A 16,026-nucleotide genomic window follows, 5' to 3' on the forward strand; every position below is an offset into this window, starting at 1 on the left:
GCTGCAAGCTGCTATAAAAAGGCCCTCATTTTCTGCTTTTCTTATAGGCAATATCAGCTTAAATTTGACATAAAATATTCTGAATTAAATGCAAGTATTTACACATTTATCTCAGGATTAAAAGTAAAATATTTTCCAAGATTTCTAGTTTCAGAAAAAATCTGAGAGGTGATAGTTGCAGAACTCTATGTAATTAGTAAAAGTCAATAAATTTTTATACACTTAACAATGGGTGAAGTTTATGGTATGCAAATTATACCTCAATAAAGCTATTAAAAAACAGAAAATTAAGCACAACGTCTAATGTGCTAGCATATGTGGAAACCCCTTTAGATTGCAATATGCTTATAAATCCAATTGTTTCACCTCGGTAGGTAGCTTTCCATGTGGCATACTTGGCCTGATTTTTCCAGATTTCCTTATCAAAAGATATTTAGAATAAAGACTTGTCTATTCCTGTCTCATCATTTTGCCTGAATATTTTAAAAGATAAATCCTGTTGCCTACATTTAGTGGGTTCTGAGAAGAATTTTAAAAACAGAAGGCACCTTTGGTCTCCCTATCCGTTTGTGAAGTAAGGTTGCTCTGGTCCACTGAGACCCTCCATCTGGGCAAGTAGACAACTCAGGACTGGTCACATATTAAGATAATTGACCTAAACATTCACCTCAGCTCTCCTCCCTACTGTTCAGCCACCTCCATCTTCCCTGCCAAATTCATCTTCCAAATCTTCTACTTATTCTTCTTTACTCCTCCAGCTTCGTAAAACTATTGGTAAAGTCCCAAATTAATCTTACCAGTGTCCAACACATGAGTGTTTCTATTTCCTGTGTAGGGCTAAAGCTAAATAATTTCGTGCTTCCTTTTTAAAAAGCAAGATGTTAATGATGTCCCTTCATTTTACATCCACTCAGGTCCCACGTTCCAAAGAATTTCCTCTTTTTATAAACGTGTCAGGCCATTTGTCTTCACTAGTAGTCTTCCTTTTCCTTCTCACCGTCTGCTGAAAACTGTCCTGTTTCACCACTGCCTCCGGCATAGCTGTGCTCCCAACTGCTGGTCACCTGCATCTGATTCGTATCTCCTCCGGCTGATAAGTTTTTAAATTCTTTTAAATGGATTTAAAAGAATTAAATACAGAGGGGCCGCTTGGACAGGTGATTCCCCACATCCTCTCAGGCAGCACTGACCTGGCAGCTGGAACTGCACTGGGGGGCGTACAGGACCCTCCATCCCATTCTCCATGGAGGGTTCTGTGCTCTTTTTTCAAGCCAGAGAGCCACAGGGGAAAGACAGGGGGAGGGATAAGGAGGGAGCTTCTCCAGACTTTTCCACCTTTCAGAACTTGGAAAATAAATCCAACAGGCTGCCCAGGATGCAGGATACCCAGCACCCGACACCCCCTCAGAGGCTGTGCTCTGAGGCAGGGGCTGAAGGGATCCTGTTGAAGCAGTTCAGTAGGCCCGAACTGTCACTATATTCCCCAGTCAGGCACAAAACAAACCCCCTTCAAATATTTCAGCTGTTACATTCTTTTGAATCATTTAAAGGGTCTTCCCATCTAAGGCCATGGAATATCACCTGTCAGAATTTCAGTGCTAGTAGTAAGGACAGATTAGCCAAATGTGAATTGCCCATGTTGAAAGACTTTAGTTGAGCTTTTAGAAATTTCAAGTAGAGATATATTAAGATCTGTAAATTCTCTGGTCATAGAGTGAATGGTTATTGAATTTTAATTCAAAATATTAAAATACCTATCAAATTATCACTACAATTTAAAGTGTTAAAAAAAGAAAAACGTTCTCTATTCCCCAAGTCCTCAATAGTATTCTTTTACTCTCGATGGCAGTTTTAAAAGATGGTTTATCCATAAAACAAAGGGTTACTGATATTCAGAAGCACATACAAAGATCAAACGTCACCTCCTTTAATCCTTCTTACAAATGCTTTGGGTTTTTTGAGGACTTAAAATGTCATTCACATTTTTATTAGTGAATTTTTTCTCACTGAAAATATCCTTTGGTATTTCTGCCATCATAATAATTATAGTAAAAGCTTCCAAGTGGAAACTCAGGATGGAAGCACGTTGCATTTCAGTTATTCCCAAGTCAGTTATTAAAATTGCATTTTCACATACTTGCTTATCTGGGCCTTACCTATATGTCATTAATTTTTTCAGCCTCATTCTAAGTAATAATATCTCTGGGGGCTTCCCTGGTGGCGCAGTGGTTGAGAGTCCGCCTGCCGATGCAGGAGACGCGGGTTTGTGCCCCGGTCCGGGAAGATCCCACATGCCGCGGAGCGGCTGGGCCCGTGAGCCATGGCCGCTGAGCCTGCGCGTCCGTCCAGAGCCTGTGCTCCGCAACGGGAGAGGCCACAACAGTGAGAGGCCTGCGTACCGCAAAAAAAAAAAAATATCTGAAATAACAGTTTAGATATGCTAGTTATTTTTTGTAAATCACATCAAATAAATTTTTAAATATAATATATGTAAAATAATATATATTAAATTTTTTTGATATTAATTTTTTCTATAATCATCTTATGTACCATGGTTACCAGACATGCTTTGAGGTATACTGATTAGTGGGAAGAGTTTGAGATTTGGGGTGAAAAACCGAAGATTCTAGTCCTATCCTACTCATAAGTTGCTTTAAAAAGATGAACTAATAACTGAACTGCAATTTTTCTATCTGTAAATCAGATTGTTGGATCCCCAGACTACTCTAGAACACAGAAAAAATTACCCAGAATAAAGGAAAGGAAACAAGTGGTTCAATTTCCTCCCCTCAGGGTCCAGGGCCCCCTTGGGTCCCCCAGGGCAGGGAGCAAGAACAGAGGGAGCCCTGTGGGTTCCAGTCTGGCTGCATCAAGCAGGGACTGAGTCCTGTGTGCTTTGTCGTGAGGAAAATCTGTTGTCCCTCTTCCAGATTGCTCTCATTGAGGCTAGATTAGTCTCCCTTTCCTCAGGCCCTAGAGAAACCCCTTCATCAACAGACAGATCCAGTAACTCATACTGTGGTCCTTCATTTTGCTTATCTGTTGAGTCACTGATGACCAGAAATACAGGGGGCTCTTGTCGAACACAGAAGGCCAACCCCACTTGCACATATGGATACACTGCTCTTTTTCCCCTGCCCCTCTCTTGACCTTCATTTGGCATCTCTAACCTTCTAAAGCTGACTTTAAAAGTACCTGTTCCCTTGGGAATTCCCTGGTGGTCCAGTGGTTAGGACTCCACATTTTCACTCCTGAGGGCCCAGGTTCAATGTCTGGTTGGGGAACTAAGATCACGCATGCTATGCGGCACAGCTAAATAAATAAATAAAGTACTGTTCCCCAAAGCCCCTCCGAGGCCAAACCACCCCGTTTTGATGGCTCTTTCTCTCTGCAGCTTCTAATTCCTTAAGCCCCACTTAACAGATAGACTCGCTTGCACTTTAACCGTTAAGTCATTTGCATGAGTTAACCTGACCCCAACCCAACATCACATTTGTTTAGGTCAGTCCCTGTGTCCTACTGGAGGCTCAGCAAGTGTTGGCCAACTGACCAGGGAGTATTACCAGACCAGGGAAAGATCAAGTGGCACAGAAAGACACTTGCAGATAAAGGAGAGCAGAAAGGTAAGAGTGATTCTATCTTCCCAAGTCATTGTCCCCTCAGTCACCCAGCTCAGGCCCCACAAAAGACACAAGCTTCAGAACCATGTTTTGGGTGCTGGATTCTGGGGATTCAAAGATATGTGAGCCCCTGTCCTCAAGGGCTTCCCAACACAGTGAGAAAGACAGCGACGTACACAGATAATTACAGTAGAATGTGACAAGTGTTGTTACAGGAGGATGTATAAGGGAAGGAAGGAGAGAAATGAGCCCAACCAGGGAAGTCTAAAAATGATTCACGGACATGACATCTTCTGACGTCTTGAAGCATAAGGAGCAGTTTGCCGGACAGACAGGGAAAGGACTATCTGAGCAGAGAGCAGAGCCTGTGGGAGAGGTGTAGAGGGGTGTGTGTGTGTGTGTGTGTGTGTGTGTGTGTGTAGACTGGCAGGAGACTAAGCTGAGAGCAGAGGCAGGGTCTGGTCTCACCGTGGGGAGCCCTGGGCCCCCAGCTAAGGAGACTGCACTTGATTTTGTAAGTCCGAAGGGAACCAAAGCAAGGTTTAAGCAAATGGATGATCTTATCTGATATTTTAGAAAAATAACATCACGGTCCCAATTAGGAAGGTATCCCAGCACTCTCTCAGCAAGACCTCTACTAGCCAGCTTGGGAGCCAGGCAGCCTCCACACTGAGCTTTGGGTGCCTGGTTACCAAACTTAAATCCTTACCCCTTAACCAAATTGTGAGGGGACCAAGGCCATACTAGGGCCTGTCCAAGGACTCCAAGTGTGATAGGTTGAAAAACAGGAAAGAAAGAATGAAACAGTGCCCACCTGTGTCTCTGTGAGAGCATCATATTCCCCATTTTGAGGGGTATCAAGGAGCAGTTAACTTTAGGAGTAAGGAAGAGCTATGTGATGGGAAGTTAGGGCTGGGCCTGAGAGATTTTAGCAAGAAGAGGGTACAACCAAGGTCCTAAAGACAAATTCCATAGTGACCAACACTGAGTAAAAGTTTTAGGAATTCACTGGGAACTGTAATGAGGTAAATAATTCATTGGGCATAAGACTTAGCATCATAGAGGAAGAAATAAAGTGTCACTCTGAAAAAGAAGGTATATAGCAGCTGTGCTAAAATGTTATCATTAACTCTGACACAGCAACATCATCATGGGAATGTGCCAAAGAGAACTCCCTGAATGCCCAAAGAAGTTATTTGAAAATACAATGAGTAGGGAAAGAATTAGATCAATTTATGGATGCTAGAAAAGTACTCTTTTAGTACTCTACAGAAAAAAATTCTCAAGTGCTAAGTGCCAGAAATGTGAAATATATGAATATTTCCCATAAATGTTATTACTCTTGTCATCACCACCATCATGATCACCAGTCCTTTTGCCATCAAATTGTAAGTCAGATTCTCCCCCATTGAAGAACTTCAAGGTCTGATAAAGTTCATGTTATTTCAATGCCTATCTTACCACCAGGCAGTGACCCAGATGTTAGAAAAAGTACAGCCCAATAAGTAATTGTTTTCCTTCCTATACAGACAACACCTATGCTAAGGTGATACTGCTCTTCATTTCCAGGAGGCTGAAGCCATAGACATGTGTATAGTAAGATGTGCCAAAGTGGCTGACTAGTGATTTATTACAACAAATAACTCAATAGGTAATTGCTGAATAAAAGCCCGTTGTGCACGGAGGTGGAGCCCCATGACAGCTCTAGCGGGAAACGCATGACATGCACTAGGTATACAATATCATGTCTAAGTCAACAGTGTGAAATGGCAAACATGGTCCTGATTGGTAAGAAGGGCAGCCTTTTCAGGCCTCTGATCTCCCTATTCATAACACTGGCTTTTTCTCTAATTCTTGTTGCATTTTATGGCACCTGCTTCCATGCTCTTCCTGCAAATTTTAGGTCCTTGAGAGCAGGGATGGAGTGTTGTACCCATTTAAAAGCCAGCCTAACCATTTCTACCCAGGAGAGCTAAAACACAGAGCTTCTCAAACTTCAGTGTGCATTAGAATCATCAGAGGGTTCCTGGCCAACGCTCGGACCTTCTGCATGAAACCTTATAGGATGGAGCCCAAGAATCTGCATTTTAACAAGCCACCTCCCGATTAGATGATTCTGATTCAGGCGGCCAGGCAACCCACTCGGAGAACAATCCACAAGCCCAGGGCGTAAGCCTGGAGCACACGCTTTGGATCAAATAGAGCTAGGTTTTATACCAGTTGTATACTTAGTGAGCTACAGGGCAGACTCATACAAGTTTCTTCATGCCTCGGTTTCCTCAGTTATAATATGGGATGGATATATACTCATAGAAACATATGAATACATGCTCATTGCCAGGGGATGGAGGAGGGGGAATGGAGAGTAGTTGTCTATAATGGTACTGAGTTTCACTTTTGCAAGATGAAAAAGTTCTGGAGATCTGTTGTGCAATAGTGTGAATCTACTTAACACTACAGACTCATACACTTAAAAATGGTTAAGATGGTGAATTTATGTTATGTGTTTTTACTACAATTGAAAAGAAAAAAAAATTTGTTAATGGGGATGGGTCATAGTATCTACCTCACAGTGTTTTTACGAGCATTACCTGAAATAAAACATGTCAAGGACCAGGCACAGTCCTGGGGCTAGCAACTGCTCAAGAAATTATAGCTATTATTATTGTTGTAGTCATGGTTGTTAAGGCTTTCAACCATGAATGAGTTACTACTTAGAGGCATTTTAAACCAAATTATATTCTGAATCTTCAAGCTGATGGAAGTTCCCTCTTCTTTTCAAAATGGTACACCAGTTTCTCAGAAACGCACTGAGCTGTGAAACCGAAACTTATCTATGATCACACATTAAGGAATGTTTCAAACCCTCCCCACAAATCCATGTAGCTTTTGACAATCTGCATTCTTCCAAATCCTGACCAACAGACTGTTCACATTTCACATGTAGATCCATATGTTAAAAAACCAACCATATTCTAGGTCGATGTGAAAGCAGGAGGATATTCGTATTAGGAAGTCTTGATTCTTAACACTAAAATCCTCAATTTGCAGAGATGAAGGAAACAAAGGACAAAAAGGTTAACTTTTGTTTTCCAGCTTAAGCTTAACAAAGGAAGTCAAGCAAAATCTGCCACATAAAAGAAAGAAATGATTTCCCTGTCTTGAAAAACTACATGAAATATTTTGCATCTTTGACGTGCATGTGGAATCCAAAGCAGATTCAGGGAACATGGCATAGACCCAAAGCCAAGTCATCTTGATTCTCTGTGCATCGTTTTGATTTCATGTGCATCTAGGCTGATTTCATCTCTATTATTATTAGCCTATTATTTAAGCTTTATTAGCCTATTATTTAACACACGTGCTGTTTTACAGGGCCAGAATCCACGTGGTGGATGGATAACCAGGAGGCCTTTGGTCTTCATCATATACTCCAGTAAGAAAACTAGACTCTCGCTTTGTAAAACATCACGAGTCCCATGCCCTGATTTCACATGTCATGCGAACCCACAGAATATCCTTAGAACTTCTAACCAAATTCATAAAATTCATCATGGTCGCAGAGACAACTAAAATTAGCTCTAGGTTGAATGAAATTAGGCGCAGACCAATCTGGGAGTATAAATAGTAAAATGGGCAGATTGGAAAATGACCTAACGGTATAGGATTTTAGGCAACACAGGTGTTCATATGAATCCGATTTCTCATTCTCGGGCTGAGAAGGCTAAGCACCGGTGAGAATTCTAATCCTAATGACTTTTAAATCTCTCTTGATTAAAAAACAAATTTCAAAGTCACTGCTAAGGATTCCCTGCCAATTTTTTTAACCTCCATTCTCTGTATAACTCTGTTATTATAAGAGATGAGGGTTTCCAGCGAGCCCAGGAGACCATCCCAGAAGTCCTGAATAATGACAACATTGACTGTTGAGAGGTGGTACTTGTAAAATCCAGAATGGACCATCATCAAGGATTATAATTGCTCCAACCCACCTTCAGGTCTCAAAAGACCACCTGCTCCCCACTCACACCAGCATCCTTACCAACAGGTAGAAAGAAGGGGAATTAAGAAGAGCTGTAATTGAAAACAGCAAAAAGCAGTGATTAAAAGAACATGAATAACCAGACATTAATTTCAGATTCATACTGCTTCTGTCCATTTAATTCTTCTTTTTCTGAGGCACTAAAGAAACTACCTTATCATCATAATGTGGGAGTCTCTAATGAAGGCTTGAGGTTCTGAGACCCAAGTACTAGCCCCAGCTCTATCTTTTCCTAGTCAAGTGACCTTGGAGAATCACTTAACTACTCTGGGCCTCAGAGTCCTCATCTAGAACAGCACTGAGATCACATGACACATTCAATGAGTATTTGCAGAAGTTTTTAAAAAGTGAATCTGTAAAATGGGTATAAATCAGATCTCAGGTTCTTTCCAGGCTAACCATTCAACAGACCTATGATTTTTTGTTACAGACTCATGTCCCCTGTCATTGTAATCCTTTTCTGCAAAAGTGTGTACCAACAGAAGAATCTCTTTTTACTCAGTATAATCCTACCTTACATTTTCTCATCACATGATAGTGTTACCCCTCAATTACGTTACAACAAGAAGGAAGCATTCTTCCTTTAACCTGATCATACAATTATTTATTCAAACAATAATCAGTTGCCAGAGCATATTACTGTTTTCACAGTTCTATGCAATATTTCAAAAAGTATATAAGGAAGTATTTACATTTTCCTTCCACCCTTGTTTTCTGCTTGATTTCAAGAGTTAAATGAGCAGTTTCCAATACCTTGTGCCTGATGTTTTTCCTCTCCATTAAAATGCTGAAGTGGTTTTTGTTTTTTTTTTTTCCTTTTTAGGAGGAAAAAAGAAATCTTTCCCCTGTAATTTACTTTGGCTTTCTCAAAAGTTGGGTAGGAAAGTCAGTATAATACAGGTGGACTCTAAAATGTTCTTGTTGTACAAGTGTGTGCAGAAAGGAAGCCTGTAATTTCCGAGCATTCTTTCAGGAAGTTTGTATTCTCTGTCTTCCAGGGAGCCTTTACTTTCCGAGGGAGTGTGATCGACATGCCATTACTGAAGCAGGCCCAGAACATTGTTAGGCTTGCCATCTCCATCAAGGAAAAATGATCTGCTAAATGAAGCTCTCATCAGGTGGGCTGAACATATACAGTGGGTTCCTTAAAGACAAGCCATAATACTCAAGGCAACTTGTTAGTATGCCAGATGGGAGCCTTTCTTCATTTACAGTTCATGTTAATCACATTTTTTTTTTCTTTTTGGTTATCTCACTGGCCAGTTATTCCTCTAAAAATGAACTTTCTTCTTTTTGATTCCAAGCTTATGATTTTATTGTTCACGAATGTGTTACAAGTACAGACTTATGATTTTGCAGGGAGATAAAATAGTGGAGAGAGATGGGCTGTTCCAGGAGAAGTTTGGTCTTTAATGAAACAGATCTTTCCCAAATACGTATACTCCCTTCACCCTGCTCATGTTAGATGTTTCCCACATTGTGCATTGTTCACTCGACACCAGAAATAGTTTTAAGAAAGGCCAACCTTTTAAAAAATAATAACTCAATGAAGCGTTGGTGTTTATTTCACTGGTAAATCTGATAAAACAACAGAGATGGCATAGAGAAGTTGATTAAGTACCATACTGGTTTATATAGATATCTTCTAAAAATAAATCTTCAAAACTGATTACTTTAACCTCCACCACCCCACCACCCCCAAAAATGAAATATCCCTATCCTTGAACTGCTAGGTGATCACTATGAAAGCCCTCATCCTGGGTGAATGCTTTGGGTCAACAGTTACCAGCAATTAAAAAATAAATGTGCAGAAGCACAAGACCATCCATTCTCTCCCTTTATTTCCCTGTTTAACTGTTTGCCATTGAGGCCATTTCCCCCCTGTAAATGTATGGCTGGGACAGGGCCCCCTCAGCAATAAACTTGTAGCCTCTAAGAAGACACAATGCCACAGAGCTGGTGCATATGGTCCCCTGTGAGATTTGCATCACATTAGAGATGCTGCTACAGGTCATATGGGTGGTGTGGTTAACGGGCTTAGTAAAGCTGTTTTGAAGAGGTTAACCCAGCTTGTAGTAAGGGTAAATAAACATAACAACCAGCCATTCTTCCCTATTCAGCATGTGCTCTTATATTGAAGGCTAAAGGGTATTGAAGCTGCGAAGGATCAACTTGTGTTTGCCAGAGGACGCCAATGAAATTTGAAACACCAACAATCAGAGATTTTGTTTCTGCTCCTCATTAAATCATGAGCTTTTGTGTGGAGACTCTGGACGACTGTTCTTTAAGAAATTAACAGAATGGGAAGTTCTAAACTCTACACCAACCTTTTCATGACCTACACAGCAGCAAAGCTGCTACCCTTAGACAAACACCGCGGGGAAGGCTGTTCTGTTTATTTAAATTCGTAAATAGAAAACAGTTGTTTTTTATTTTCATTTTTTACCTCCTACGCCCTTTTAGTTTATTTCCTATGTGGCCCCTACCATGTGCCCCACCCAGGGGTCTACTTTCCCCTACCCCTTCCAGTTCCTCCAGGAAGCCCAAGAGGGGAGGAGGGCTGAAGGTTATATACAAGGAAAGGCATCATGGAACCAAAGCAAAGTGGGAGAGGCCCACGTATGGTCATACAACATCCACCTCCAGTGCAGGGCAGTTCCAACAGGCATGCAGAGGAACCTGATCCAGGCTGGGCAGTTCTGGGAAACACATGCTCTGAGACACTAACTAACATTCTCAAACACGGGGCCCGACAAGGCGGCTCTTAACTGAGATGGGATGTGCTGCGCTGGAGCCCTGCCTCCCCAGGGCATCGCACCCCCCAACCCCTCGAGAGCATGGGTCGTAGCTGGAAAGAAAGGTGGGAGCCTGCCTCGTCCTCACTCGGAGGAGCTGGAAGGAGGAAGACAGTGTCTCAGCCAACTTGGGAGATGACTGGCCTCCAGCCAAACTGGGCTTCAGGGCTGCGGACAGTGACAGCGGGCAGCAGTTACAGGAGAAGCCATCCCTGGAACCCACGGCACAGCTGTGCCCGCCTAGGGTGGTAGTCGGTGTGCACAGGGTAGACCAGGACCATAGGTGCCCACACAGCCGGACCCCACTGCTCAGCACACAAACACAGGAGGACCGCTCAGAAGGCAGAGGGAAGCCTCCTCTCATTTTGACACCCTCAGGGTGTTGGAAGCATAGGCAGGACCTGTCTTAAACAAAAGACGATAATAAAAGCTTTTCTTCATACTTCCCTACAGGCAGCCTCCACTTCAACTCCGCTGTCCTGCCCATCCTCATGTGTTGGTCCAGATAACCCCACCTCAGGCTTTGACAGGAAGAAAGGGAGACGCTCTAGTCTCCACCCCTGTTACACAGGCAACCCCCAAACCCTATAGATGGACCTCCTCGAGCCTGGGGCTCACTGAGAGCCAAACCCTCCACTCTAAGGGACCCCAGATGCCAGGGTGAAGGCATGCAGACCTCGGGGAAGAGCAATCCTCTCAGCAAGGTCTCCAGGGGGCCCTGAGGGCCTGGACCTGACTAGGTGTTCCCCACCCCCATCACCAACGGGCCCACAGGTTCCTAGATTTCCAACCATGTTGGACTGGTCACCACGCCCTTTATCTCAAACCACACTTTGTTCCAACAAAAGCACCTTGTTGTTTAAGTCTCCCTGAGTGTCAGATTTATCATCTTCCTCATAACCCCAGGGTCCCAATTATGATAGGATCATGACACTGGGACACACTAGAGCCAAAAATCTGGACCAAGGTCCCACTCTCTGAGCACAGACCCTACAAGAGGGACCCAGAAGAGGGTTTAGTCAGAGTCAGAGATCCATCATGCTTCATTCCTTGAGGAACAAAGGCAAGGAGATGTTGGGAGACAAGAGGTATCCCCACTGTTTTCTCACCCACATCTCTCTGGTGCCTCGGGTGGGTGAAGGTAATACAGAGAGGGTGGGAGGGAGGGCTGGGTGAGCTCACCCCACTCGGTATGTGACAGTACCCAACCTGGGGAATTCCTCCCAGCTAGGAATGGACTGACTGCAAGAAGAGAACCTTGCAGTAATCTGATTAATTAAAAACCATACCTGTTTATATTTTGTGTAGCTCATCACAAGCTGCTTCACCATATTACCCCCCTGTTATTAATTCTTGGGGGCTAAATTATGGGTAACACTATTAAAACATTATCAGAACTGATGAGAAACAATTACTTAGAAAATGAGCCAGGACAAGATTGAGTTGAGAACATCAGTGGTGATCACTGCAGATTAGTTTAATAAATCATCAGGTGTAAGGCAAGACTGACTGTATGTATGCAAAGCCCCGTCACGGGAAAATGAAATTGAGATTTTTTTGGCATAATTTTTTCATTAATCTCAATAGGACCCGAGTGGTGTAGATTGTTTTATTCCCTAATACCTTGCCTGAGGGGGGGTTCCCAGTAATGTCTTCATTGTTTTACTGAGGTCTTAATGACAATCTGTGACAACCTCATTTTAATGTATAGAGGATTATATCAGTACCATCATGTTTTATTGAAATGGCGAGAGGAACTCCAGCAGAGTCCGGAGTCAGGCACTGTCCCTGAGCCCAAGTTGGGAAGTTCCCCAGCATCTGGGTGCGGTTCCCTTCAGATTTACAAGTATTGAACCGCTAACTGCCCTGACATCCTCTCCTCCAGGGACTGACTGGGAAAAGTGTCTTCAACAACGAAGACTTGCCGCCTCCAATTTGAATTTGAAAGTAACTCATTGCCTGGCATATTTTGCTGCGTAAATGGAATAGACCGTGTAGGGTTTTTTTTTTTTTTTCTTTTTTTTTCTCTTCTAAAATATTATGATGAACATCCCAGCCCCTAATAGTTCTTCGGCAGTTCGGGAAACTGACCTTCAGTAGGGACGATGAATTTTCTAATGATGTCTTAAGAGGAGAAGAGTTAATACGTGCTTTTTTATTTGAAGGGCATTCTGCTTCTATGGTTTCTGGTTAGCTTGGAAAGCTAAATGTCTTCCGTTCTGATTTTGATTTTTACCTCTAGTATAATACTTGGGAGGCAGTTGATGGTACAAAACAGGTTCTGAGATTAACAGCAGGATCTTGTGCATATTGATGCTGCGGAGGGTCACCGAACCGGTTTGTAACCGCAAAGCTTGTGCCCCAGGCTGGGGGACACTGTCCTCCCAGCCCTGAGACCCTCCCCCCCACCCCCGCAGGTTTTCACATTGCAACTTAGGGGGAAAGTAATCAGCCGACCTCAACACTTAAATGTTAAAACCTTGGTCTTTCTTTCCGCGCTTTATTTTAAATCGGGGTGGGATAGGGGGTTAAGAGAGCAAACAAATGGAGAATAAATTACTTTCAAATACCTTAGTACCAGAAAGCTTGCGCGGTGGGACCGGGCAGCTTTTTAGTGTTCTGTGACGGGTGGTGGTGGTGAGTTTGTTTAAATTCCAGCGATTATTTGGCAACGTATTTCCTTATGAATCTATAAGAATTGCCAACGACGAAAAGAAAGTGATTTGTAGGAAGGAACCGAAATCATCTTTAGCGCCTTTAGATGGTTTGCTGCCGATCGAGCCCAGTTTCAGCTAAACGGGCTGAAGCCTACAGATTTTTTTTACTTTTTAAAATGTTTTACAAAATCTTTTGAGATTCGTTTGTCGCTCACGCCTGCCCTTTTTTAATTTCTGTGTTCTTCGGCTGTAAGCGACCCGCTCGGTTTTACTGTTTGCTTCTTGCGACGGGGAGGGCCGGCGATCTCGGGGACAGCGCGCCCCGTCGGAAGGACGTGCGCCCGCCGGGCCGGGACACGCCGAGTCCGCTGGGGTCGGGGACGCCCCGACGCGGAGACCGGCGGGGCCCGGCCGGTGCGCCCCGTGGCCCCGGTCGCGCGCGGCGGCCGCTCCCGGAGCTGCGACCGGGCGGGCGAGCGGGCGGGGCCGGGGCGCGCAGTGGGCCGGGACCGCGGGCCGCCCGGAGCCTGCGAGCTTGTCGCGCAGCCCCGCTGTAATGGTGGCAGATCAAAGGCTGCCCCGTGTCCCCGCGGAGCCCGGGACAATCCCGCGCCTTTGTGCGCTGTTGCTAGGAGCCCGAGAAACTAAGAGAAAGTGTCAGGAGCATGTTAATCAGACTCGTTACAGTGTAACAATAACGTCTCTCTCGGGTCTCCCAGGCCCCGCGCACCCCGCGCACAGGCCCGACACCTGCGCGGGGCCCTCGCGCCCGCCCTGGGGACCGGCCGGCCCCTGTGTCTTCCTCCGAAGTCGGCGCCGCGGCCAGGCGCCGGGACGAGGCCCTGGGGGACCTGCCAGCTCCAGGCGCATCTCGCGGGTCCTGGTTTCCCTGACCGGAGCCCGGCGCCCTTAGCCTGTCCTGCTCGGAGCCGATCCCTGGCCGGGGGACCAGCGGAGGATCCGGGTCCCCTTGCTTTTCAGTCATTGAGTGGAATTGCCCTCGTTATTCAAGCACAGTTTTAGAATCAAGAGAAAAATGAACATTCTATTTCAGATAGCTTTTTGGTGGAGTTTCTTCAAAAGATCCTAACTTTGCCTATTTTCCTATCAAATCCACAGAGGATATTTTAAGTGATAATCCCGAGTTTACAGAAGACAAACCCAAACTTTGCTAAAAGTAAAGATTTCTCGGTACTTTTTAGAGAGAATCACTTCATTCATTCGTTTATTCATTCAACAAACATCTGTTGAGCCTGACTGGATGCCAGACAGCTAGTCGGAAAGCCGTAGGACTGGTTCCGGATGCACTTTTCTTTTAAAATTAAAATGCCCTTGTGTGAAGTGAAAGGAGGAGCAAAGGCGTAAAATAATGTCAAATGTCAAAACAAAAAGAAGTGCCATTGGCTACTACAGCGACAGTAACAGGAGAGGAGCGAATTAAGAATTTAAAGCGTTTGAAAAACTCGCCATATGCTTTGAAAACCAGCCACTTTTTTCAACTATTTTATCTCCTCCCCAATTCTTTTGGTCCCTATGAGTTCCTTCAGGCTGCAGTCCTGAAACCAGAGTCCTGCCTGAGGTCTGAGGAACGAAGTCAGCCCTTCTGCATGTTTGTAAACAGCCTGTCAGATTTGCTAAAGGATCAAACACACTGGGTCCTGGCCCCATTCTGCCCTCAGCCAGACACAGGGAATTGGAAAGCTGTGCTCAGTCTTAGGGCAGAATTTGGCCAATTCGAGGTGGTTTTCTCCAACGTGAGCTCTCATTCAGGAATCAGGATGGGCATTCCGGAAGGGCAGAGGGGCCACACTTCTTGGTGGAATATAACTGCCAAACCTGAGTCAAAGACAAAGCTTCCTGTCACCAGGAAGAATAGAAAGCAACCCACTCTCAAATCACCTGTGCCTACCTAGTGACCGAGGGGGAATCCTGCAACAATGTCATACTTACCAGTCAGTCAAAATCAGTTTCTCTCTCACACTGTGTGCAGCATGTAGACGTATAGAAAACTGGAGATGGTCCCAGAGATTAGTCTAAGCCCTAGAAGGAACTTTCCAGATTCCCTTCATTACATAAATAAGAGAGTTGATATACTGAAAACTCCATCTTATGAAAACAAAGGAGACCAAACACTGACTATATCGTGATGTTAAAATACCTAGCTAAAGGGGAGAAATTCAGGGAAAAGAAACTGTTTTGCGGGGGCGGTCGGAGGGAGGGAGGATTGTTTGTTTTTTTGTCTACATAATGCCACATAGCTGGTTTCGCTGGGTTTTGTTTTGTTTTTAAACAATGAATCAAATTGCCTCAGTTATTCAGACACAGTAAAGGAATCGAGAGAAACGAGCATTCCATTTCAGATAGCTTTGTGGTGGAGAGTTCCTTCAGAAGGCTATCCACTCTAGGCATCTGGCTTAATTTTTTTTTTTTTTTAATGGGCTCTTGAGTTCCATGGAAGGAAGAACATAAAACCAACATGAACTTCTGGCTTAGAATCTCTGGGAAAACTGTGTTAATAACCCAAACTCCCAGACAAGGAGAGGAGCACATCTGTTTCCTCCATGGGATTTCCAGGGACTGGAATTCATGCAGCAGCTTCCAGAGGAGCTCTGTGATGCCTTTCCCAGTGTGGTGTGAGGGAGCTCCGGCCACCAGGAGCCTCACTGGCATTTCCACACCAGCCCAGCGACACGTCGCCTCCCCCACGGGGCCCTGGCCACTGGGCAGGTGGACGGTGCCTGGCTGCAGGGCCTGACACTCCTGTGCAAAGGCTCTACACAAGCTGTAATCCCTCCCTCTCCATCATACCCAATAAACTCCTAACCATTTTTCAAGACACAACCTGAAGACCACTTCTGTGAAGTCTTCCCAACTACCCAGAGACAGCTTGTTGGCCCTCTCCCAGTCCTTCC

The 16,026-nt window shown here is 44.3% G+C and overlaps 1 protein-coding gene across 3 annotated transcripts in view; it reads left to right on the forward strand.

Moving 5' to 3' along the window:
* The window catches only part of CLYBL (citramalyl-CoA lyase), a 239,581-nt gene extending 229,498 nt beyond the window's left edge, over nt 1-10,083 (forward strand). For 2 of the 3 annotated variants that reach the window (XM_060129001.1, XM_060129003.1), the window contains 2 exons: nt 8,661-8,780; nt 9,803-10,083. In XM_060129001.1, coding sequence (XP_059984984.1) covers nt 8,661-8,756 — 96 coding nt within the window. In that variant the 3' untranslated portion in view covers nt 8,757-8,780; nt 9,803-10,083. Of the gene's footprint in view, nt 1-8,660; nt 8,781-9,782 lie in introns of all 3 variants that reach the window. The other variant, XM_060129002.1, reaches the window with a different exon arrangement.
* The last annotated feature ends 5,943 nt before the right edge of the window (nt 10,084-16,026 follow it).

The sequence above is a fragment of the Lagenorhynchus albirostris genome, chromosome 18 (assembly GCF_949774975.1).
Source record: "Lagenorhynchus albirostris chromosome 18, mLagAlb1.1, whole genome shotgun sequence".
Taxonomy (NCBI): domain Eukaryota; kingdom Metazoa; phylum Chordata; class Mammalia; order Artiodactyla; family Delphinidae; genus Lagenorhynchus; species Lagenorhynchus albirostris.